At 40.6% G+C, this 24,680-nt stretch overlaps 2 protein-coding genes across 2 annotated transcripts in view; one reads left to right on the forward strand and one right to left on the reverse strand.

Moving 5' to 3' along the window:
* LOC130484002 (glutathione S-transferase 3-like) overlaps positions 1-19,112 on the reverse strand; it is a 99,652-nt gene extending 80,540 nt beyond the window's left edge. The window contains exon 1 of the mRNA XM_056856917.1: positions 19,108-19,112. The gene's annotated coding sequence lies outside the window, so the exon portion shown is untranslated. The remainder of the gene's footprint in view (positions 1-19,107) is intronic.
* On the forward strand, positions 4,289-24,448 carry FBXO9 (F-box protein 9). Its single transcript, XM_056856921.1, has 13 exons — positions 4,289-4,312; positions 5,517-5,594; positions 6,962-7,120; positions 8,442-8,499; positions 13,755-13,854; positions 15,785-15,915; positions 18,492-18,606; positions 19,850-19,968; positions 20,723-20,813; positions 21,618-21,713; positions 21,890-21,983; positions 22,870-23,024; positions 23,862-24,448. Exons 1-13 carry the CDS (start codon positions 4,310-4,312, stop codon positions 23,968-23,970), a joined length of 1,308 nt encoding a protein of 435 aa, XP_056712899.1. The 5' UTR covers positions 4,289-4,309; the 3' UTR covers positions 23,971-24,448.
* Positions 24,449-24,680: the final 232 nt, after the last annotated feature.

Raw genomic sequence — 24,680 nt, forward strand, 5'->3', positions numbered from 1 at the left:
ATCAGAAAGCTCCCAAGTAAGGCCTCTTATTGAGGCATCAAACTCTAAAACCTAGCAGCAAAGTTAAAAACAGGGTAAGAGATTCAAAGTGTTACAATTAAAAATCCCACAAACAAATCGCCACCCTACAATACACTGAGGATTCTAGAGGGGGGAGGGGAAACCACATTAAGATTAACCTCATTAACTGAAGCCCCCAATCTGTCATGTCTGGTAAGTGACACATATTCAGAAATCCTCATGCCACATGCAGCCTTTCAGGATGCCGTAAATCCCGCAAATGGGGAAAATACAGTGCCTACAAGACAAAAAAAAAAAAAAAACCCTGCCCAACATCCTAATTACAGCATAATTACTACAAACCTTGCTGCCGGGACCCATAGATTCTCTCACGAAGTCAAACTCTGTGATAGAATCATCACACTGATGGACAGGAAGAAGCTTTCAACCCAGCGGAAAAATACACATACACAAAAGGAAAACACAGACATTTAGCAGGGACAACCGACAGCTTTCCCTGGCGAAAGTAACCCAGCAGCTCCCCCCTCTGGCCCTCCACTAGCCTAGCCTCGAATACCGTAAAATCTCATTTTGTATTCTCTAATTGAAGACGAAGCAGGCTTAATTTGAGCCAGTTTACTGCGGCTCAAGCACTGGACTTCTTTGCAACACCTGGACTTAACCTAAAATATATGAAGTAACAGGATCTCTCAACATGCGCCAAGCACCTTTTAGTCAAAACCTGTTACATTCCACACACTGAGTGAGCTTCTAGCTCATTCAACATGGATTTTAGGCAGGTGTGAGCTACGATACCACCTGTAGAAATTGAAACAAGTGTCCTTGGTAAGAGAGTAAGAGTACATTTATTTGTATAGCCATTGGCCATTACAAAATAACCTTATAGTTTTCCAAAATTTTGTGGAATAAAAGCATTAAAAAATAGAAGTTAAAAATTAATAACGGTACTGGTAAAAAAAGCAGTTGACAGAAATTTACCGTACAATATAGATCATTTTATACTAAAAAAATCTCTTTAAAAATGCCTAAACAGTTACTCTCTTTCAAGCCTCTTTGGCTCTCATTTTCTTTGCAGCCAGGGCAAATAATGGCATTCTATAGGTAACGTATAAATCAGTGTCTGATAATAAGAAGATCGGTTTTTCAGATTCAGAGCCACAGTTTACACCTTTCAATAACCCATCTAATAATTTGTTTCTAGGTTCCACATACAACGATCATGATAAAACGTAATGGACTAGATCCTCCAGAGTTGGGTCTCCACAAATACACATAGACGTTGATCCTTTGGTGTTTGACTGTAACAGCCAGTCAAAAAAAGCATAGTCTGGAAGCGTAAGGCTATGAAGGCCACCTTGAGATTCTGCACTGAAAGGTTAACCAAGTAGGGGGTTCTAAGATGATCATTTTTAAAGAATTTAAACCATAATAAAAATTTAGATTCCAAAATTATTGTTCTGTCAATCAATGTATCACAATTGAACACCCGGTCTCTAAGGTGAGATTTGTCAGATGAAATACCTAGAAGGTCGTCAGGAACAGAATAACGTGCAAGAATATTGTTAATAAAACTATGGCGTTACAAACCCTTAGACATTAAGTGGTTGAATGATTATCCACTAAACATGTTTATTCTAGCTGCTCTATATTTCTTCCAGTGTTTAACAATTGCTAGGTGGGCATGAGCCCTGATTGAAGGGAGACCAGTTTCTGCTCTCATCAGGGCCACAGGTGTCTCCCTTAGGGAGAGCTAAAATGTGTCTAAGAAAAAGATTTTGAATCCCTTCCAAGCTAGAAAGAGCATCTTCCTTCCAGCCCCATATTTCCACTCCCTACAATAAATGTGGGACAACCTTACTTTTAAATAATTGTAGAACTGGATCAATAAGAAAACCACCCTTTGTATAATAGAATCTCAGGATGGATCCACAATCTGTAATGCAGAGGACTTAATAACTGCTAAATGTACATTCCAATTTAGCATCTCTCTAAATGCAACTCACAGGTACTTGAAAGAGCTACATTGTTTAATTGGGGTACCATGTATACTCCAGGAAGAAAAGTGGTCCTTTGTAAGAAAAATCAAAACCTGTTCCTTGTTTGTGCATGTGGATACTGCGAAGAATATTATTCAGTTTGCACAGGATAAGATTATTGATTGACTCTGGCAGCATAGTCTAGTTAAAGCAGTTAAACTAACTTTTCCAGACATGGGACCCACCTTTAACCCACAGAACAGCTGCATGGGACACCAAACTGCAAGCATATGATATCAGAGTCATATGCGAGCCAGTAGTGGTTAGAGTATCAGAAGAGGGGCAGGCAACCTAGGTTCAGATCCCTACTCTGCCATAGAAGCTTGATGGGTGACCTTGGGCCAGTCACTCTCTCTCATGAGGAGGGGAGAATGACAGATCTACTAAATAAATAGATCTAGTTACTGGTGTGAGATTGAAGGAGGCTCAAGGCTGCGCTCCGTACTTATATTTGTTTTATTTATTATATTAGCTTTATCTTATTTATTTTTGGTCTTTTTTGTCATTTTATTTCACTTGCTTTTTTCAAGTTCTTATCTTTGTTTTCCAGCTGTATTGGCAGCGTTAGTCCCCCCCCCCTACTCCCCATCTCCTTCCCTTCCCTTTGCTTAACCAGGCAAGGGAGGGATGAGATACATTAAGAGATTGACTGCTGACTGCTTTTTTCTATTTACATTTTAGTTTTTGTTTCCTTTGAGGATTCATTAGGCAAGAATTATAACATAACATAACAGGAAGCTGAGGAGCCTATTCAATGTCTTAAGCAGCACAGTGACCAGCAGACCAAGAGAGCTAAGGACAGGAAACAGGCCAAACACCAGGTGGTTATGTTTACTCTCCACCTCTTGCTGTTCTGCTCCTCCTCGCAGCATGCATGCAAAAGGCAGAAAAGGAGCTGGCAGCTCTATAGGGACTTTTGACTCAGCAGCTGCGCCTCTGGGATCTAGGGGTCCCAACCACTGAGCTAATGGATTATATTTATCCAACGCTGCCAGCAAATCACCTTTCTCCTTTCATTTTTTTTCCTGACCTTTTTAGCAAAGTGAGAAAAGCAGTGTGACAAATTCCAGAAAGACCGCCATATTGCTTTGTTACAGCGAAAAGGGGGAGTCTCGCTGAAACCAACTCTAGTCCATAAGCGCTTGTGCCACGTTTTTGAGGTACCATAGGCTGCTTCTGTATAAAAGCACTGGTGAAATTCCAAGGACTAATAGGGAGGAGTAAATACTTGCTTAGGGTCTCACTGCAGATTACCTGGCTGTACAAATCCCAAGTACCGTATTTTTAAATTCTTCTGAAGTTTTAGTGGTTTAGGTTCCTTCTACTGAGTTTGCTGTGCTTTGACCATACCGTTGCGCTGCTAAGAAACTTTATAATTTTACTTCTTTAACCGGTTTTTTTATTGCTTTTGGGGGTTCCGTTGTTTTTTATAACATTTTCTTATTCCTGCGTGTTACTGAGTGCCTGTCCGTAGCTTATATTTATATTAACACACACAGCGATAGAAGGAAGCAGAAGTACGAGCTAAAACGAACCACCCCTCTCACCGGTTGGTTTAGAATAAAACGCGCCCCAGCCAGACTACAAAATCACCACACGTATAACCGGAATTCGCCATGGTTTAATCTAACCAATCACGAGCCAGACGGCACTTTGGCAGCTCCCGGCGTTCAGCGCGCCGCCCACATTTCCCTAACGGCATAAACGAACAGGAGCATGGCCTGCTGGGAATTGCAGTCTTTTGTTTGAAAAAGTATCTTATTATCTCTAAACGTCACGAGCGTAACGTACGGCAGAGAGCACCTCCTTTCGGGGGGGTTGTCCTTCTACGCGCCTGCGCGGGACCCCGTCTAGAATTCCGGCTCGTCTGTTCCGTCTCGCTGGTCAGCTTATGACACAGGCAAACACACGCCGCGGCTCGCGCGCTCGCCCTCTCTCTCTCGCCGCCACACTGTCTCTCTCGCTCGCTGGGAAAATGGCTGCCGTACGCCGCGCTCGCAGTGACTCCCGCTGCGTGGTCCGTTTCTCCGACCGAGAACTCTGCTAAATTGGGTTCCCCCCCACCCCCACGCTTGCTACCGCTCGAGAAGGGGCGAAGAAGAAACAAAAAGGCGACCCGTCGGCCTGCCGCGAAGGAGAGGCGGCGGGAGGGAACCGGAGGAGGGGGCCGCCTTCGCTTGAAACTGGCAACAGCGCCGCGGCCTGACGAGAGCCGCCGTTGGAAGGAACGGCCTGGCAGTAACCGCCTCGGCATGGTGAGGAGGGGGGAGGGGCCGTGCGTGACGGGAGGGAGGGAGGCCGTGCGCGCGCGGGGCGGGGGCCTGCCCCGTAGCCCCGCCCACCCCCAGGTGCAGGAGGGGGCGGGGCGGCGTACGTTGGAGCTTTTTGAAGCTGGTCCTAAACAGGCCAAAGGCTAACCGAGTGGTTTGCATCGCGGTCTTGGGCCAGGGTGGCCGCCATCTGAGTTTATTGAAAGCAGTGGGTTCAGACTGCGGTGACTCTTGTCTTTCACTGCATCCTGGAACTCTTTGAAATCAGAGAAACTTTGCTTGGGGTGGTGCTTGTCGGTATAGATCGACTTCGTTAAGACCTCAAAAAAAAAAAAACACTACAGAAACAAATTAGCTTTTTGAAAAATATACCTAGCATCGCTTTTAAACCATGTCAAAAGACGTGAGATTTCCAGTAGCAGTTTTTTTTAAAAGTAATGATGCCACTTATGCGGTATTCTGCTTCTCTTCCTGATATATTTGAGTGATAACCCCTCCTTTGAAGAACATGAGCTGTTCGCTTTTAAAAAAATATATTCACAAGTAAGGAATAACAATAAAACAAAATAAGTTAAATATGAGTTTAATATAAAGAGGGGGACTAAATCACAAAATCAAGCAGCTAAAGAAAAGGAAATGAAAGTTGCTTCCTATCAATTCTGCTCCTCTCTTTACTTGACGCTGCTGGGTGTGTATAAGGAAAAGAGAGAGTATTGACCTGTTATCTCTTGATAGCTTTCTAGAATTCCGATTATCCTTGTAAATTAAGATCCTGAAAACTAGCTTGGTCATATTGATGACTTTCCGCTGCATAAGCAACAACTTATTAACCCCCCCTCCCCAAAGAATAAACTCTGCTTCCTAAACTGATTTGTTTGGCTATCTAGAAACAATTCTTATTGCCAGGGGTTGTGTGGTTGGTGTGTTAGGTATATATAGTGGACAATAATGCATTTTATTTTGCATATAGATTTTGCATTTGTGGTCCAGAATAGAACTTCACTTTGTTAGTTGCATTGATCCTTTTATCTGTTTGGAAAGGAGACACAATTTTCATTAGGTCTGAGGTTCTAAAGTAGGTGGTATTTTATTGACCCTCTAGCAACGAATTTCCTAAATTTTCTGTATGACTTTAGGATTCTTATTCATCTTATGAATCTTCTCATTTATATGGTTTATTCTCTATCAGGCAGAAGGTGAAGAAGATTGTCACTCTGACGTGGTAAGAATGGATGACAATGAAAGGTCTGGAGAAGCAAATCTTCAGGTATGGCTGCTACTCTGTGGTAGGACACAGGATAACCTCGCATTTTTGTTGTTTGGTACATGTGTCCTTCTATGGTTGGTACCCTTGTCCCAGTTTAGCACATTAAAGCCGATGTGTAGGAATACTTAAATAGTTGAACTGTTTCATAATGTGCCTAATTTCTGAGCTAAAACAGCATAAAGGTAGGTGCTTGTAGGTAACATTACATTTCCACTGAGACAGTAGAGTAAGTGCTTATCATTCCTTCCGTTATTTTTCCTTATCATTGAATCTAAGGGTACATTCATTTCTACAAAATATATATTGGATCTCATTTTTAAAAGCTGTGGAAGGAGGCAAATTTTTATGCTTGAAAACATGATCTGGCAGGTGAGCCTAAACAAAACTTTATAGAATGGAATTTATAATTTTAGTGGTTTACTGTCTGTCATTGTGAAGACAGCTTTGAAGAAAATTCATTACAGAATCTCTTTCTCAGAGTGGTAAAACACTGTTATATGAAATTTAATGGTCATTCTTCAAAGAATAAGCTATGCTATGCTCCATCTGCAAGTATATATTTTCTTTCTCTTTAGAGTGTTATGGTTTAGGCTGAGGCATCTCATGAAACAGCATCTTAAAGTGAAAGTTGCCATATTTATATCTGCAGAATATGGTGTCTGTTCTAACAATTGCAGTTTTCTTGCAGTAAATATGAAATGGACAGCATGCAGCTTAGCAATTACTACAATTAAGGTATTCTGTGTTCATTTTGCAGCATCAAGCAGTGATGATCCAACAGGACCATTTACACTAGATGAAAATGTTACTTCAAGCGTGCATGCTAGCTCTCCAACATTTCTTCTTGTAGTATTTCTGTAGAAGAAGGGCTGGGGAAATATTTGGAATCCCTGGATATCTGAGTCTTTACAGTCTTGTTCAGAGAGTGCATATAGTAACTTAGGTGACTACATTATTTATATTGTTGGAACCAAATTATTGATGCATCTGCTTTTGTGACACTAGTTCCAGTAGCCCTGGGATTGCTGAGGACAAGATCCTGTTTTGCTTGTTTCTAAACTTGCAAAATTTGACCTGTGAGGGTTCATGATAGTGTTAACTTGAGAGTTTCTCAGTCACTTACATCTACAGTGCTAGCTTTGGATAATGCATATGAATTCACATATTGAGCAGCCACATGTCAGTTTCTGTCTAAGATAATATACCCTGGGGTAAATAACGAAAGCAAATGACTCAGAATATTTTATTCTTTATGTAACTGAGAAGAAACTAATTTAAGCACTTGTCGCTTGTGACATGCACATCATTTAACTTCTTGTATGTAGACATGTCTACCCAAATATTGGACTTAGTTTCTGGATTTCTAGGCAGAGCTCCAGATGTTCAGAGCAAAGTGGATGTTTGAACTTACCCCAGGGGTGGGTTCTGCTGGTTTGGAAACTCGACCCTGGAGAGCATCGGCAAGAGGGCCTTCAGTAAAGGCTGTAGATGCCAAAGAAAAGCAAGAACTAGCAAAAGAGGAAAAGGTAAAGAACTTGATCTTCTTAAACTATAACATTCCTCTGCAGTGGGCTAATGGAATGCTTTCTTTGTAGGCAAAGCATGCAAGGCATTAACTAATTTTTCTACTTCTGTTCTTACCAGTGTGTCATCTTTTGTTGCTTTCTCTTATTTGTACCCCAAATTGAAGAAACTGTGTAGGTAGATATAAACACTAGGGTATGGAAAAGAGAGTGGGAAATAGATATTTGGAAGTGATTAAGTTTTATTCTTAAATCTCTTGGATTTGACTTCACTAAGTTAAAGGAGACAAACATGTTTAGAGTAGAGGTGTAAGATTTGATACTAAGGTAGAACTGATGAGGCATACTTGTGCAATTTATATGTTCAAATAGATATAATTTATTGTAGAAATAAAGGGCATTTCAGTATTGAAGAACTCAATTAACTTCAGTCACTTTGTTTTTAAATAGACAGTTTGCTCTTGAAAAAGGAAATGGCACTTCGTTGTTACTCCTGAATTCACTCTTGCTTCCCTTCTTCCTGTGAGCCTTTTCATCCAATGTCCTAAAAATCTTTGCAAAGTCAACTTACATCTATCCAAAATATTGATGATGTTAAGAAAACTTAGTGGTTTTGTGCTGGTTTGTATTTCAGGTCTTAATTTTAAGGCTTGACAAAATTATTACAGCTGGAACACGTGGTTTCTCTAGACTTAAGGTTTGGAAATCATCTACCAGATGTTTGCTTTCTTGTTTATTACCACTTTCACAGACTTTTGCTCTAGGTGAATAATATAATCTCCAAGGACTTACTGTTTTCAGTATATATTAACATGATGGCCATACTTTTGACTTGCTACTTCCAGAGGAAAAAGCTGCTGTAAATCCTCTATAGCTTCAACATAGTGTCCTAATAGTGAGGTGTTCACTGTCAGGCAAGACGTTGAAGTGAGTGAGACTAAAACTGGATAGATAGCTTGGTCCACAAAACATATGTCAGAAGTATAACAGCTCGAGTTGGCAACAGCCTGGAGAAAAAATGTCCTGTCCCCTTAATAGATGCTTGATGGAATGTTTACCGAGTGATTGTATTTTCCTCCATGCCATGGAAAGTTTGAACTGCCTGCCCATTTCCATACATGAAGCCTCCGTTAAAAAGAGGCAGGACATTTTTTGTGCAGAGTGTTGGCAAACCTAAGAACAATTTTAAGAGCTATACCTAACTATACTTAAAGATACTTAATACTACTTAGAATTTACTGGGTTTTTTTTAATAGATGACAACTAGTTACTTATTTTTCTAATTTGTAATGTACTCTTAAACAGTTGACTAATTTTTATGCAGGCAAGAGAACTGTTCCTGAAGGCAGTAGAACAAGAACAGAATGGGGCTCTTTATGAAGGTAAACTAACATTTGCATTTTAATATAATTACACAGCTTTTCACATCATAGCTGTTCATAACAGCTGTGATGCAGTAATTGCTAAGAGCAAGTGAACTGTAAATGTGATTGAGAGCTAGGCAGTATTTTTACCTCTTGCTATTGTTGAATACACCTGTTGAAAAAAGATAAAACTGAAGAATGTTGATCTTTCAGAACTCCTGTGATATTATTTGGGAGTGTGTTGGTTTTGACAATTATCTTCAAAGCCTAGACATGAAACCAATGAATTGGAAACATTGAGTTGTTAGACTAACCTACCTCACAGGGTTGTTGTGAGGATGAATAAATTTATTGCAAAGCACTCTGTATATTAAAAATACCAAGAACCGAATAATACAATAGTACCCTCCTATGGAATATTAGGCTATTTGGAACTTAAGGTAATAGAAGGCAGCAGCCTTCTGTTGGGGTTACATCGGTATGAATTGGTCTAATTTAGCTTGAATTGGTGAGTAGCTTCTGACAATAGAAAGCCAGTGTGGTGTCCCAATTAACTGCCAGGCTAGTTGAAATCCCTGCTTAGTCATGAAGGATATGGGTTATCTTTGGGTAAGTTGTAGGTTAGGGTGGTTGTGGCAAGAGCTTTTTGAAGAAACGGATGAAAATGAGCTGGATGAATTAGAGTGAAGAGCTGTTCCTTTACATAGGAAAGGATCTCAAATTGAAAAACTTCTCTTCTAGATAGGGATAACACACACACTGCTGTAGCATAAAGTAATGGGGCTTTTGGTAATATTTAGAAATCCATCATCTGTTGGTGTCAGATAAAGTTCATTGGCACTGGTGAAATAGGTTTCATAGTTATCTTATTGAAAATCTAACTTGTTTTAATGTGCACACTGCAGAAGATTATCCTCAAGATTAGTATTTCTGTGGGAAAGGCTGCTAGTTGCATTTACCAATAATATGGTGTGCCATAAATTGATTTCACAGCTCAGAAAGTACAACTCGTCAATTACTTATTTAAATGCTCTCTGTTACACAGCTGATGTTGCCTTGACTTTTTTGAGTGCTTAAATCAGGGGTTCCCAGCCTTTTTGAGCCTGCAGGCACCTTTGGAATTCTGACCTAGCATGGTGGGCGCAACCGCAAAGCGGCTGCTACCAAACAGCTGCTGCAGGAGTGCTTGGAGCCAGCTGAAAAATGGCTGCAGCAGCTTACATTCGGTCACATAATGAAGATCCTTGTGCTGTGGTAGCAGCTGCTGCCAAAACAACGTCTTTAAAACTGCACAACCAATCAGAAACCTTGCTGGGCAAAAGTCCCACCTGGCCCCACCCACTTTCTAAAAACACTTGGTGGGTGCTAGGAAACTGTCAGTAGATACCATGGCACCCATGGGTTCCACGCTGGGGATTTGTGGCTTAGATATTTTAATAAAATCAACCAAGAAAATATCACCATTTAAGAAAGGCTGTTACTATACCTAAAACCAGTTGAAAAAACAGATTTTATTAGAAGTTTTATACCTATTATTTATGAAATGTGGACTTTTGTCAGCAGGTCCCTCACTTCCGTAAGGAAAGACTCACCAGTGAAGTCTAGTTTGGCTTGAATGAGATTTGTTCTAACATTCATTTTTCTTTTAACTCACAATGTCCAGCATAAATTTACCAACCTTATAATTCAAGAAGCAGTATTGTTGTCAAGGAAACCGGCATTATTAGAGCTTATAGGATCTTCCAAACTTCTATCTGAGGTAGATTTATAGTCTGTGGTTCATTGTTAGACTTTCTGCCTCCCTCTTTCGAGGCGTTTGTGCAGCAGTATAACTTGCCAGTTAAACTTAATGCCTATCCTAGTCTCAGTGCTGATCAAGAAGCTCATTCTGCGCTTTCAGAAGAACTGTTTATTGGTCCATCTAGCTAAGTATTACATACTTTGGCAGTTCCTGTCAGGCAAAAAAATATTTTTCCAAACACTTGGTACTGGAGATACCCACTGAAGTCTTGTTAATTTTGTAATATTTACTGTATTTGTCTGTAAATAAAGAAACTTTTCAAAATCTTGTGTGTAAATAACTTGGTATTGCTGCAAGGTATGAAAGGAAAGTATATTTAGGAGTGGAAAATCCCTTGGAATAGTCTCTATTTATACAACCTGAGGTAACTGGTGGTGATTTAATGGTGGTGATATAAAAATTTGTATATGTTGCTGAGTGCTAATTCTTGCATTATATGCCTTAAATGGTGGCAGCTCTTTAGGGCCAACCTAATTTCTAAGAGCCACATATGGCACAGATTATCCCAATTGCTTGAGTGTCTCCATACTTGTACAGGTAAAGTGTCCCTTATCTGGACATCCCACATCCAGACTGATCCAGAAACCGGACCCTTCGAGCTGGCATGCAGGCAGATGCGTGCTTCCTGCTCTCAATGTTTCCTCTCATCTAAAAAAATAAAATACTGTGCACACTCCATCACGGGTGAAAACTGAAAGCCTTCCGTTTGTTTGTTTGTTTGTTTGTTTGTTGCTCTTGTTTAACGGCTGATACAGGTATTCTGGTGAGATAGTTACACGTTTGCTTTCTGATGGTTCAGTGTACACAATTATTAAAAAATATTGTTTAAAATTACATTCAGGCTATGTGTATAATGTGTATATTAAACATACATTTGAACCCCATCCCCAAGATTATTTATATGCAAAAGTTTCAAAATATTCCAATATACGGAAAGGTCCGAAATACAGACCACTTACGGTCCCAAGCAGTCAGGATGAGGGATACTCAACCTGTACCTTGCCAGTAGTAGGTTAGTATTTGTAGTCAGGAGTGTGCAGTGTTACAGTTTTTGTATTGCATGTTGCCATCTTAAAGATTTTCAACAACTTCCAAAACAATTGTCTTTCAGTAGTTACACCTATCTTCTCCTTTGTGGACAATTTCATTGACAACAGGCCCATCTCAGTGTTGAGTCTAATACTGATTTTTCTGGTACAGTTTTAGACTACCCTTCTTCCAGGCAGGTTACAATAACATACATGGTTCTCCTTCCCCATTTTATGCTCATAACAAATCTGTGAAATAGGTTAGGCTGAGAGGAAATGATTGACCTGAAATCACCTAACGAATTTCATGGCAGTGTTGGCATTTGAACACAGATCCTACTCCAGCAATCTACCCACTGCATCACTTGAGCCCCAATTGGCATGCTTTAAATTTTGCTTCACTGAACTAAGGGTCTTTCATTTTCTGGATGGTGGAGTCAGGAGCTCTTACCACCCTTCTTCAGATTTAGCCGGTTGCTAGAGACCTATATGTTCCTTTATTGGCAGTGGGAATAATGGAAAATGAAGTTCCCCTTGAAGTGGAAGCATGAACAGACACACACTGTGGATGTTCCAGCAGTAATGGAGGAGTGCTCAATCCTTAAAGTTGTGATTCTGAAAGCCTTCTCTGTTGCATCTTTTTTCTAACCCTCTGGGTAAGAATGGAAAAAGGAAAGAAGGTGGGGAGTTTCAGCCCCCTTCATATTTGGTTTGAAGTTTTGGGGGATCTGATTTAGGAGGGGCTCCATTATGTCCCCTCTGGAAAAAGACAGGAAGAGATCAGGGGTGCCCAAAATGGAACCGTTCATTGTTAAACTGCCCAATTCTACAATTCACTGGTTCCAAATGCTTGCCAACAGGCCTGGAGGGGAAAAAAAGTCCTTCAATGGAGGCTGAATATGTGGAAATGGGCAGGTGACGTTTATCATTGCACAGTGGTAAATAATGTCCCATTATGCCTATTTTAAGAGGACAGGACATTTTTTCTCCAGGTATTTACCAAGCTTAGTTCCAAGGCTGCTAAGTTAACCACACTTATCGAGAAGTAAATCCCAATCAAGTCAGTAATCACTAAATTAGGTGTGTTTCAAAATTGGCTTTTTCTGTCTTCATCACCTGCAAGTTTTTCTGTAGCGGACCTGTGATGTTAATATGTGAGGACATGAGTGTTTGTACTCTGGATCTTCCTGAAGTATCACTGAAAACAGACATTCATGGTGGTGCCAATGCCTGGAGAAAAACAGGCTTAGTGTGATGTTATTTATCAGGTAATGTTATTTACCTGCATGCCATGATTACCTTCAGCAGCCCATATAAATCCAAAGACTTCTGTTACGCCTGTAGGACTAGGTGCATGGTTCTTTGGAACAATTATGTTGATTACCAGTTCAACACTTAACCTACCTGCTGAATGTAAATGTAGTGATGAACCATGAGGTTGGCTTCCCCAAGAAGGTACAGATAGGGGAACTGTGAGCTTCTCACAAGTGTCTCCCCATTTCTAGATCTTTACTGGGCCAGAAAACACCAGATGTCCTGTTCCTCATCAACACAAGACAAAAGTCTCTGCCTCTTAATTTGGTCATTACTCAGGGATCAGTGAGGCGCTCTTTCAAGTGACCGTGATGCTATTGAGTTGGATTCACCTACCTTTTCCAGTGATGAAAAAGGAAGGGTATTTTGACAACCCAGAAGAGTTGGAGATACTTGGAACTGTAGTAAGGAGGGAAATTAAGTAAGATTGAATGAAATAGCTGTGCGGATCCAGCCTATTGTGTTATATAAGGTCTCTAGCATGATCCCCTCGGCCGAATAAGCATAGATAGTTCATCTGAACGGTATTTATGAATGCTTGGACTTCTGATTAATTGACTTAGTGGGATTGAGTAGCATGAGCTAAAGCCCCTTGCCTTACTGTAAGAAAGTAACATTACAAAGTAACATTACAATCCTAAACAGATTTACACCTTTCTAAGTCCAATGGACATAGAAGGGTGTAACTGAGCTTAGGGTTACACTGTATATTGCTTTATTTCTCCCCTTTTCAAGCAAGTAGGCTGTTGCTGGACTGGTTTCAAACACATGACAACTACTTACTCCATGGGAACATCTTGTAATCATTCAGATGAATTTATGCACGTACTGTCTGGGAATAAGTAGTGCTTTAATCAACTCCTGTTACAGTTTACCAGTTCCAGTAAAAAGTATCAGAATAGTAAATTCTACTATAGGTTGAAACTATAAAAAGTAGATTTTATATTAATTTAGTTAAACATTCTTTTTAAGTTCAGGCTTTGAATAATTTGCTTTTTGATATGTTACAAAAATAGTATAAGACAACCAAAATTGCCTAAGATTTCTAATAATTTTAGAAGCACAATTTGAATAGATATTAAGTAATGTTAAATATAATCCACTTAAGTAGACACTGCCTTTGTTTTTAGCTATTAAGTTCTACCGCCTGGCCATGCAACTGGTTCCAGACATTGAGTTTAAGATTGCCTATACCCGGTCTCCAGATGGTGATGGTGTTGGGAAAAACTAGTAAGTATAATATTATTTTGAGGACTAAGGTTCTGGAGCAGAAACTTTCATTCCAGTGCTTGATCTGTTATCAAAAAATTAGGCAGATACAAATCAAACTTAAATCTTCAAATAAAAGATACATGTTATTGCTAAGCAATAATACTTGTTTCATTTCGTACAACAGAATTTGATTATGACGATAATAGCATGCATTTAGTTATGTAAAATAAAATAATGCTTCACAGCATTATCAATAAATACAAAATATTGGTTTCCATCAATAGAAGCACACTTGCTGGTGTGTGAGTCCAGTTGAATTTAATAAATGGGAATTACTTCCAAGCAAACATGCCTAGAATTGTGTGGTAAATGTTATCGTTTTTCTCTTCACTCAGTTCAGTGTAGCAAACAGCCATAGACACATAGCTTCTGAAATAAATGTGTAAAAACACTCCCAGTTTCAGGTAGCATTTTCTGTCAGCTTTTTAAATAATTGCATTGTACAGATTTGTCTTTCTGGAAGACTTACCATTCAGTACTACTGTTGCTGTTGTGTAGACATATGTTGTATTGCATGATGGTGAACATCTGCAGTATTAAATATTCAATATTGACGTTAAAAAGTAAAAACTGATTTTATTATATATTGCTTTTTTTTGTAATACAGTGCTTCTACAGCTGCAGTCCTGTGTTTATTTGCCTGGAAATAAATCCTGTCAAACAAAATAGACCTTACTTTCAAGTAAATAGTCATTGTGTTGTCATCTTGGGCTACTTTTCTAAACTCAGCAAGTTCTTTTACTTTATAATACTTTCTGCCTTCTTCTGGGGCCTCTAGCTGTAATTAAAGCCTTGCTTTCCTATCTTCTCCTTTGTTAAACCAAAGTTAAATTTAGCAGCAAATGAATAAAATGAGAGCATTGGGAGAAACATACTTGCTTATTGTTTCAATATGCTTGTATGATCTCTCTTAATGTGTGTAAAGTGCTATCAAGTCAGCTGACTTATGGCAACCGTGTAGGGTTTTCAAGGTAGGTAACTAACAGGTGGTTTGCCATTGCCTTCCTCTGTGTAGCAACCCTGGTATTCCTCAGTGTCTCCCATCCAATTACTAACCGGGGCTATCCCTGCTTAGCTTCTGAGATCAGGCCAGCCTGAGCCATCCAGGGCAGGGCATCTGCTTTATACTGAACTAGATAACACATGCTTTTAAACCAGAGAAGCCATCTCAGCAGGACAACTAGAACTGAAAGCAGAAGCAGGCAGGAGAGTACTTAACCCTTTTCCCACCTATGTTTTCTCATTTGCTAACTGCTAATTGCATCTTTCAGTCGGCTCCCCCACCTTCTAATCTATGCTTGCCTGCATATATTAATAGATTTGATATCTGAAAGCTGTTTAGATAATGGCTTGTTGCCCTTCACGTAAAAGAAAGTAAGTAGGTCTCACCTGGGATATGGAAAATTGTAATAAGCCTAATTAAAGCCAGTTACATTTTAATACATTCCTAGATACATTGAGCACAATTCTAAGCATCTTTAGTGAGAAGTAAATGGGATTGCCAACCTCCAGGTGGGGCCTGAGGATCTCCCAGAATTCCAACTGATCTCCAGATGGCAGAGATCCATTCCCCTGGAGAAAATGGCTGCTTTGGAGGGTGAACTGTTTGGCATTATATCCTGCTGAGCTCCCTCCTCTTCTCAAATCCCTCCCTCCCAAGGATCCACCCGCAGAATTTTCAGGAATTTTCCCAGGTAGAATTGGCAGTTGTACCAAATACATTCACTGGGTCTTATTCCCTCATAAGTATGTGTTTAGGATTGTAGGCTTAAAGCATAAGTAAAAAATTATTGGGATTTATGTCAATAAATATGGTTAGGATTTCATTGAAGTTGGTCATCTGTTGCTTTATACTATTCCAATCTCAAGTGATGTTTTATTTCTCTAGCATTGAGGATAATGAGGAAGATAGCAAGATGGCTGACCTTCTATCCTACTTTCAGCAGCAACTCACTCTTCAGGAATCTTCCATCAAATTGTGTCAGCCTGAGCTTGATGTGAATCAGACCCATATTTCAGGCAAGAGAATTTTAAAATGCAAAATATTGTTAATAATGACACTTTAGCCCTATATACTCGACACTGACTATAATCTAGTTACCACTGAGTTGGTAAACCTGTGTCTGGGTTTTTCCACTTCAAACAGCAGGTAGTACTAGAAATGTGATGGCCAGGAAAAAATGGGAAAGGAAAACTTTCCCAGTGGGAAACTTTGGAGAGCACTGGAAAAAAAAAACTTTGAAATCTGTATCCTTCATTCCCCTATGTTGATGGTGTATAGCAGGGATGGAGAACCTCAGGCCCGGGGGCCATATGCGGCCCCTGAGGACATTTTTTCTGGCCCTCGGGAGCTCCGGAGCCCTACCGTGGAGGCAGGGCACAGGGTGGCCCTCCCCAAGGGTGTTCCTGGGGCTGCGGCTTACAGGGGCGCTGTGGTGCCCTTTGGACCTCTTCTCACCGACTGTCGGCTGTTGGTCGGCAAGAGGAGAGGGGAGGGGGAGGGATGCTTCCCCCAAGGCTGCCCCCAACAGCCATGGCATGCAGGAATGCCGCGGCACATTGTAAGCCCCTCTCGCTGCCTGTCGGCTGTTGAGCAGCAAGGGGGGGGGAGAGGCCTTTGGCTCCCGGTGTCGGAGCATGCATGCGGGAGCCGATTGGGCTTTGGAGGGGGGGGGTTGTGGACTCTGGGGGAAGAGAACATGGAGACTGGGGCCTGGTCGCGCGGGGCCAGCTTGTGTGTGTGTGTGTGTGTGTGTGTGTGTGTGTGTGTGTGTGTGTGGTTGGGGGGAGGCTTTTCTCTCCCTCTTTTTCTGTCACTTTCTCCTTTCTCTCCCTCTTTTTCTGTCTCTTTCTTTGTCTCCCTCTGTCCTTTTCTTTCGTTCCCTCCGTCATTTTCTTTCTTTCTCCCTTTCTCTCTCCCTCCCTTTTCCTCTTTCTCTGTTTTCCTCCCTTGCCGATCGACTGTGGGCTGCGCCTCGTTTGCTCCGGCCCACTGCTGGCTGCCCTCCCGCCTGGGAGGGGGGGAGCGGGGGCCCCCTGCAGGTCTTCTCTGTGTGGCCTCCCCTTGGGTTGCAAACCTCCAGGTGGTGGCTGGAGACCTGGCAACCCTAGCCTCTCCCCCCCTCCGGGAGATCTACACCTGGTATGGCCTTTGAATGATGTCATAAACATGCAAATGGCCCTTGGCAGGAAAAAGGTTCCCCACCCCTGGTGTATAGGATTCAACTTTTTGTTCAGACCACATGAAAACATTTGTATTTGCACAATTTAATAAAATTTAAGGCTTTTTCTTTAAAGAGTTCTCACCATAACAAATTGCCTTTTAGCCTTTTGTGAGCCATAAAGGCTGTCATGATGCTGAAGAATGTTATTGAACTACAGTATGCTTAATTAGTCAGTTGAATGATTCTTAAATAAATTCCAAAGAATAATTTTAGAAACACTTTCTGTTACGCCAAGCACAGAGGGTCTCCTTTATTTGGGGAAATTAGCTGGAGACTAAATAGAGCTTTGCAAGAGGCTGGCGTGGGGATCTTTCAAAACCAATTCTGCCCCTAGGTGAGCGAGCCAAAATGGAGAGCAACCCAGTAACGAGGAAGCCTTCATGAATTTTAAGGGTTTTATTAAAAGTAATCAAATAGGGTAAAAACACACACACACAAACAAACAGTTAATTCCCAATACACAGAGAGCTAAGAAAGTAAAGGTTTTGAGATTCCCAAGCGGTTCATAGTCACCTTTCCTGCAGAATGAGGTTCCAGAATAGCAGCTGCACGAGGGAAGGGGGAAAAGGACTACACGCCAGGTGTAGGACTCACATCTTGTGTTATGGATCCAAAATGAGAAGCCACTGACGTGTGCCAGGGCTCTCTGTTTTATAGTCAAATTCTGCCCTTGGGGCAGACTGACTCACAGGGTATGTAAGCAGTGGGGCACAAAGGTAAGATTGCTTCAAAACTGGAGAACGATTGAGTGGTGAAAAGGTGAGAGCCAGGGTGATCGGAATATGAGGGGATTATTGGTGATTGTCAATCACTCAGGGATTGTGTTATTGACAGCTGGCAGGAACTGGGAGCAGAGAGGGGAAGGAGAAGATGGGATTAGCCTGCCCTGAGAAGGAATGTAAGGTGCGGAAGGGGGAAACACTATTGTTCTGAGTCTGACGTAGTTAGGCAGATCTTGATAGGCTGGCCATCTTCTTGGTTATGCAAAGGTGTCCAAGAAGGCAGCTATTCTAGAGGCGATTCACAGGTGGGGAGAGGCAGGAGCAGATTTTGGAGTTCTCTGTTCTGCTCTGCATTCACCTTCAAGATGGAGTTCAGGTCCACTTCCCTTCTCCGGGTCCAGGTGCTGTGTGCCATTCGCAGGTCCCTGCTGGCTCCGTACAGCAACATCTAGTGGGGTGTCTGGGGTGCTCCTGTGTCTTGGAGTGTGGTGCTGTCTCTCTCTATGCCTCCCTTGCCATTGAGCAACAGTTCCAATGTACAGACATGAGAGTCCAAGGGTGTCCATATTACAGGGGGTATAAAAGGGTATCGTTACATTATGGTATAATGGATTATAACAAGGTTTTTGTTTTGTGTTTTTATTGGTAGTGCTGCCTATGGAGCTGTTGATGTATATTTTTCGATGGGTGGTTTCCAGTGATCTGGACCTGCGGTCTTTAGAGCAGTTATCTTTGGTCTGCAGAGGTTTTTACATTTGCGCCAGGTAAAATGAATCTGCATCATGTTAGACAAGTCTGTAGTGTTGCACAGGGAGAGTAGATTCATGACCCTTTCATTCATGTATACATGGTCTTTCTTTAAAACACTCGCCTAGACAGTCTCAAGTCCTTTATAAACATTGTAATTCTGTTATATTCGGAATGCAGAAGAATGGGGTGAAGCTGAGCACTAGAATTTGGAAGTTTTTTTTTTGTTAACATGAATGAGCATTCAAAAACCGCATTCTCCATTTACAGTGTACATTCTGCCACCTTATTCTGCTACATGGGTAGGCCAACATAACATACAACGAAAGGCTCAATATAATTCAAACAACGTCAAAATAGATTCAAATGGGAACACACTACACACCAAGACTTTGCAAAAAGACAACAGAACTGAACAAAAAGAGCAAACTATATACAATATATACAACAATAGTCATGAGTAGTCACCACCAGAAGAACCTACAAAGCCAAAAAGCTTATGAGAAAAGAAGTCCGTACACGAACTCAAAAAAGTATACGTGGTTTCGTCTGTGTCTTGAGATTTCCTTAAAAGGGTAATGCCAATAGTCCGGTGGGGACCATCAAAAGTGTTCAGAACTGGATCGAAGGAAGGAACGCAGATCCATGGTATTCAATGCGTTTCACCTAAGGCTTCATCAGCCTGAAGAATAAAAAGCATATACAGTCCTGCATAATATTCTTATAATTTTTAACATTTTTTAAAATATACATTTTATTAAGTAATATTAAAATTCTTGTATATAAAAAACATACCTCAAAGAGTATCTCTAGCTGCCCAATATACTCCAACGAGTATTTAAAAGTTTGAAGAGAGCTCCAAAAGAGCTAAGTGAGTTTTCCAAGGCTTATGTTCAAAAGAATTAAACATGGGTAGGCCAGGCATGAATCCCAATTGACTGACAAGAAAAAGTGTAATATGTAAGATATAATTCTTGTTCACGCTGATAAGAATTGTAACTGTTGTTAAAAGCCATTCTGGAAGTGTTCCACATCCTCTAGGATAATGGGTTGAGAGAAAATATGAGACGCTGTGGCCATTGAGCATAATGTTTTGTAACTGTGGGAAGAATATAGCTCTTATTACAACAACTAACATATCATTCATCTTCTCTGTCTATACCCTGTTGTTTTCTTGTCTCTGTTGTCAGTATTCTTGTGTGCCTTGGTGTTAGAACTGAAATCTGTGCTTTGAGGATTTGCTTTTTTTCTTTCAATCAGGGACCCTGAAATTTGGCGTCAGGCCTGTTTGAAGGTGTGGGGCAGAAGTTGTAACAAAATGGTTCCTTATACCTCATGGAGGGAAATGTTTTTGGAAAGGCCCAGAGTTCGATTTGATGGTAAGGTAAACTATGTTGAAACTGGATTATTTAAATTAGCCATAGAATTTTGAGTTACATCATTGTGGCTTCTGTGTAGTCCCACATGGGACTGTGCATGTGCAGGCCAGCCACGGAGAAAAGATTTGGTAGCTTCTAGAAAGATTGGCTCTGGAGAGTGCTTCCTCTCATCCTGTGTCAGTGTCACGATTTTCCTGCCCAAATGATCACATGACCGGGGGGAGGGAGCATTGTTCCTTTGGTTCTCACTTCTGCCGCTGTGAAGAGAGGACGTGTGCTAGCTTCGGTTCATCAATTCTCCTCAGAGCTTCTGTGGAAAAAATGGGAAAAGTTCAGACAGGAGGGTTGCGATTTCCTCCTACGCCACCATGTAGCTAACTCTATGGTGATGGAGGCACTCCCAGGGAGGTTTAGGGCCAGTTCACACTCCTCCCCACAGGATAAGGAGGGTCGCAAACTTGACACTCTGGAGCAGATCTACACCTCTTACTCATTAGCCCTTAGGATTTCTAACTTTTTAGCAATTATGGGCAGGTATCAGTATTACTTGTGGGACAGGATGTCCCAAAACATTGATACACTGACAGATGACAACTTCTGTTTTAGGAATCCTGTTGGTTTGCAAATTTTAGATGAATTAATGTACATTATTAGTGAGAAAATTCTCACTTAATAAATCTAATCTTGAACCGCAAAGGATCACAGAACAAGAATTTATGGGTGATTGAATATGCTTGTTCACTGCATTTAATAGGTGTGTATATCAGCAAGACAACGTACATACGTCAAGGAGAGCAGTCTCTAGATGGTTTCTATAGAGCTTGGCATCAAGTGGAATATTACAGGTAAAATCATTGTAGTTATTTCTCCTTGCCCTGTAGCCCCAATCGCCATAGGCATGAGTGTATTTGAAGGACTGCACGTTGACCAGGATTTCTTGAATGCAAAAGTGGAAGTATGATCACAGAAATGGGTCCATAATGATACTATTTGGTTCAGCAAACAAGATTAAAGTTAACAGACAATTTCATTCAGCTTCTATAGTTCTTCAGTTGTGAACATGTAGACCTATTTGCCTTTTGGATCATCCTGACACCCCAGTCCTAAATATTTATGCTGGTGTACCTGCTTGCATTACAGTGATAGTTCCAGCAGCACTTGTAAGTCACCTGCTGCTGTTTGGGCAGATTCTGTGGCCAAGATCCAAATGGCTCATGGGGAGTTTTTGTATGCAAGATGCTGCAGAATCCCTTTTCTGATCTCAGCTCCCCTGTGTATCCCAAGCCACTCATGAAAATTGTGCCTTTGGGAGCGTGTTCCAATACAGCAGAAGAAGCTGTGAGTAAAACAATAAATCGGGCATCCCCTAGTGCTTATACAGACACAATAGGCTACCTGCACAGGGCTCTTTAGGTTCCTACCTTTTTCTTCTGATAGACTGTTAAATGCCTCTTGGAACACATGCAAGTATAAATTAAGTAAAAGCAATATCTGTTTCCAAGTTAAAAAACATGTAAATAATCTTTCTGTGTGGTTTGATGTTGTCTTTCTGCACCTTTCTGTAGGTGATTAAGGGGAAGTTTCTGGATGAATAAGGAGAAAATAAAAAAAAAACTTTCCCCAAGGTTTAACACTGTTTCACTTCATAGGTACCTGAGATTCTTTCCAGATGGCCAAGTAATGATGTTAACAACTCCAGAAGAACCTCAGTCTATTGTTCCTCGTTTACGAACTAAAAACACAAGGTATGTAAAATTAGCACATGTTGAGCCAAATTCAGTGTATATATACTGTATCATTGATAGGATTTCCAGGGATAAACTAAAATATATATTAATCAAGAGGTCTGAATTTTGCAGTTACAATATGTACTTCTGGGTCTGGGAGAAATATTTTTAACTGCCTTCTTTCTAAACTTTAGAACTGATGCAATCCTGCTTGGCCATTATCGCCTTTCCCAGGATACAGACAATCAAACCAAAGTATTTGCTGTAATGACAAAGAAGAAGGAAGAGGTATATACAAAACTAAGCTGTAGACGAATAAAACATTAATACAGCAAGAAAACATTAAATTATTTGAATGAAATGTATATCTTCTGTCTCTCACAGTTGGGCCATTCTGTTAAAAGTGCTTCTTTCTTGAAAAACAACAACAGAAAACACTGCTTTTTGAATTTCTTTGAATTTAAAAAAAAGTATGACACCTGCTTAAAGGAAACCTGCGATTTGATCTAGTTGACTTCACCAGTTATCTAACTTGCTTTAAAACAGAAGGAAGTTAATGAGCCATTTAAAGACTTTTTGGAGAAGTTTCATGAAAAATATTCCACCACATAAATTCATGTGGTCAGAAAATGATGGCTTCTGTCCATGCCTACTGATCGTAACTTGTACTTTTGCCTCTCTGCATACAGAATGAGACCCAGAACTTGGGAATCAGTTATTGGGAGTGGGGGAGGAATTGAGGTTAAGGGGTAGGAGACACGTAGAGGCAATAGTGGACAGTCTTTGCCTGTCTTCAATCCCCACCCCTGTATAATTTTTGCAAGTCCTACTTGTAGGTTCTTAATACCAACTTTGTATTAGAAATATGGTTTATATACTTGGAATGTTTGTACACGTTTTAACTCAAACTGCAAATGAATAGCATATCTCGTTTCCTGTAACATGAGTACTTTGCCCACAGTGAGTGGGTGCTGATTTTCTACCTAGCTAGTACTTTGATGTTCTAATTTCTCAAGTCTAGCCTTCATATGGTGAGTGGTTTAGAACCTATAATATTTTGTACAAATGAAAATATATGGACTATGTAATTTATCAATTCTAATTCTTACACCAATTCGAAAATCATCTCTACAGCTACATATTCTTGACAGTTTTTCCCCTGTTTGTTGTATAGAAACCAATTGACTACCACAAGTTCAGATATTTCTGCCGTGTCCCTGTTCAAGAAACTGATCACAGCTTTCATGTAGGGCTACAGCTATGTTCCAGCGGACGCCAGAGATTCAACAAACTTGTTTGGATTCATCACTCTTGTCACATTACTTACAAGTAAGTTTAAAGGGGGGAACTAAGAAAGGAAAGACAGAGTTTGATAGGATAAATAGGAAACCTAGGTCTACACTCTATGTGAGGCTATCGTACTTTGGGTGTATTATGAGAAGACAAGAGTCACAATCATGCTAGGAAAAGTTGAAGGCAGCAGGAAAAGAGGAAGACCCAACAAGAGATGGATGGACTCAATAAAGGAAGCCACAGACCTCAATTTGCAAGATCTGAGCAAGGCTGTTAAGGATAGGATGTTTTGGAGGACATTGATTCATAGGGTCGCCATGAGTCAGAAGCAACTTGATGGCACTTAACACACACACAGGTCTACACTGAACTGAGTCCATTGAAATCCCACAGACTGCTTTGGATGACTATATGCCTGTCACTCTCAGCTGTCTAGATGGTACCATCGCTGCCTTCAACCATATGCCTGGCAGAACATCTGTCTTACAAGCCCTTCGGAATTCAGTCAGGTTCCTCAGGGCACAGGTCTCATTAGACAGAGAGTTCCACTAGGCTGAGGCCAAGGCCAAGAGAGCCTCATGTGTTTTTATGCTATACATCAAAGCATATTCTGATGTAAAATGATCTATAAGCTCTGCCCTTCCATTGAGGATCTCCAAGAGAAACGACGATAAAATCACCACAGAAAATACTAGGTGCCGCCATGAAATTTATAGACACCATGGCAACCTAGTGGCTGGAATTTGCTGAGTCCTGTCTTAGACCATAAGTACAAATAATAGGTTGACAAAGATAGGGAGAGATGAGACCTTAACATCATATAGTTTATTATTTTGCACTTAAGATATTAATTTTTGTGATGCTTTCCTATAGGTCTACTGGTGAGACCGCAATCTCTTCTTTTGACATTGACAAGATGTACACCCCTTTGTTCTTTGCACGGGTGAAGAGCTTTACTGCGTTTTCAGAAAAGCCTCTCTAAGGAGTTCACATCTCTTTTACTTTTGCATGAAGAAATTACAGCAAACGACACTTAAGTTATAAATGTATATATATTTGAATTTTATTTTAAAACGGAATCTTTTTGGAAAAATATATACTGGAAATACATTTGATTTAGGGTTGCTGGGTTATTTTATTGGTCTGAAGTCAAGTTTACATGTTATTTTAAACTTGTTTATGTTGTGAAAAGACTTTGATAACTTAAAAGAGGCATTTTTACTCTGTCGGTTTATGAGAAGATTTATAAGCTGTTTTCTCTCCAGCGTAAGGCTTCATCTGCCTATGCACCTTAAGTTCAGGAAACATTATAAACCTACTGCTGTATATAAGACTTAGATTGCGTGCTTTGGGGGGGGGGGGAAGCAGAAAATGTGAAGCGTTTGTCCTGCATCTGTGTGTGGCCTACAGGGAAGGAAAATAAATGATTACTTTGACATTCTTGTATTTGGGTTGCCTTTCAAGAAGTGAGAGGCTTTGGAAGTTCAGCCTCAGATACCACCATTCATTTGGGAATTGTGTCAAACGGTCACCAGAATGGTAGGATTTACATTTTAAAGGGTGGAAAACAAGAGTGCCAAGAGAAGGCCGGCTACATTGGGGAAGCGGCTGCCTTTCTCTGCTTGAATCTGGAAAAGCGAGACAGCAACTCTCCAGGGATGGTGTCACAAGGAATATTTCATGCTGCAACAC

This window comes from Euleptes europaea, chromosome 10 (assembly GCF_029931775.1).
Source record: "Euleptes europaea isolate rEulEur1 chromosome 10, rEulEur1.hap1, whole genome shotgun sequence".
Lineage (NCBI taxonomy): Eukaryota > Metazoa > Chordata > Lepidosauria > Squamata > Sphaerodactylidae > Euleptes > Euleptes europaea.

What these genes read in the sequence shown, in the direction of transcription:
- FBXO9 (XM_056856921.1), top strand. An exon ending in TTACGAACTAAAAACACAAG is followed by an intron (nt 21,714 to 21,889) that starts GTATGTAAAATT and finishes TCTAAACTTTAG; the next exon opens with AACTGATGCAATCCTGCTTG. An exon ending in TGACAAAGAAGAAGGAAGAG is followed by an intron (nt 21,984 to 22,869) that starts GTATATACAAAA and finishes TTTGTTGTATAG; the next exon opens with AAACCAATTGACTACCACAA.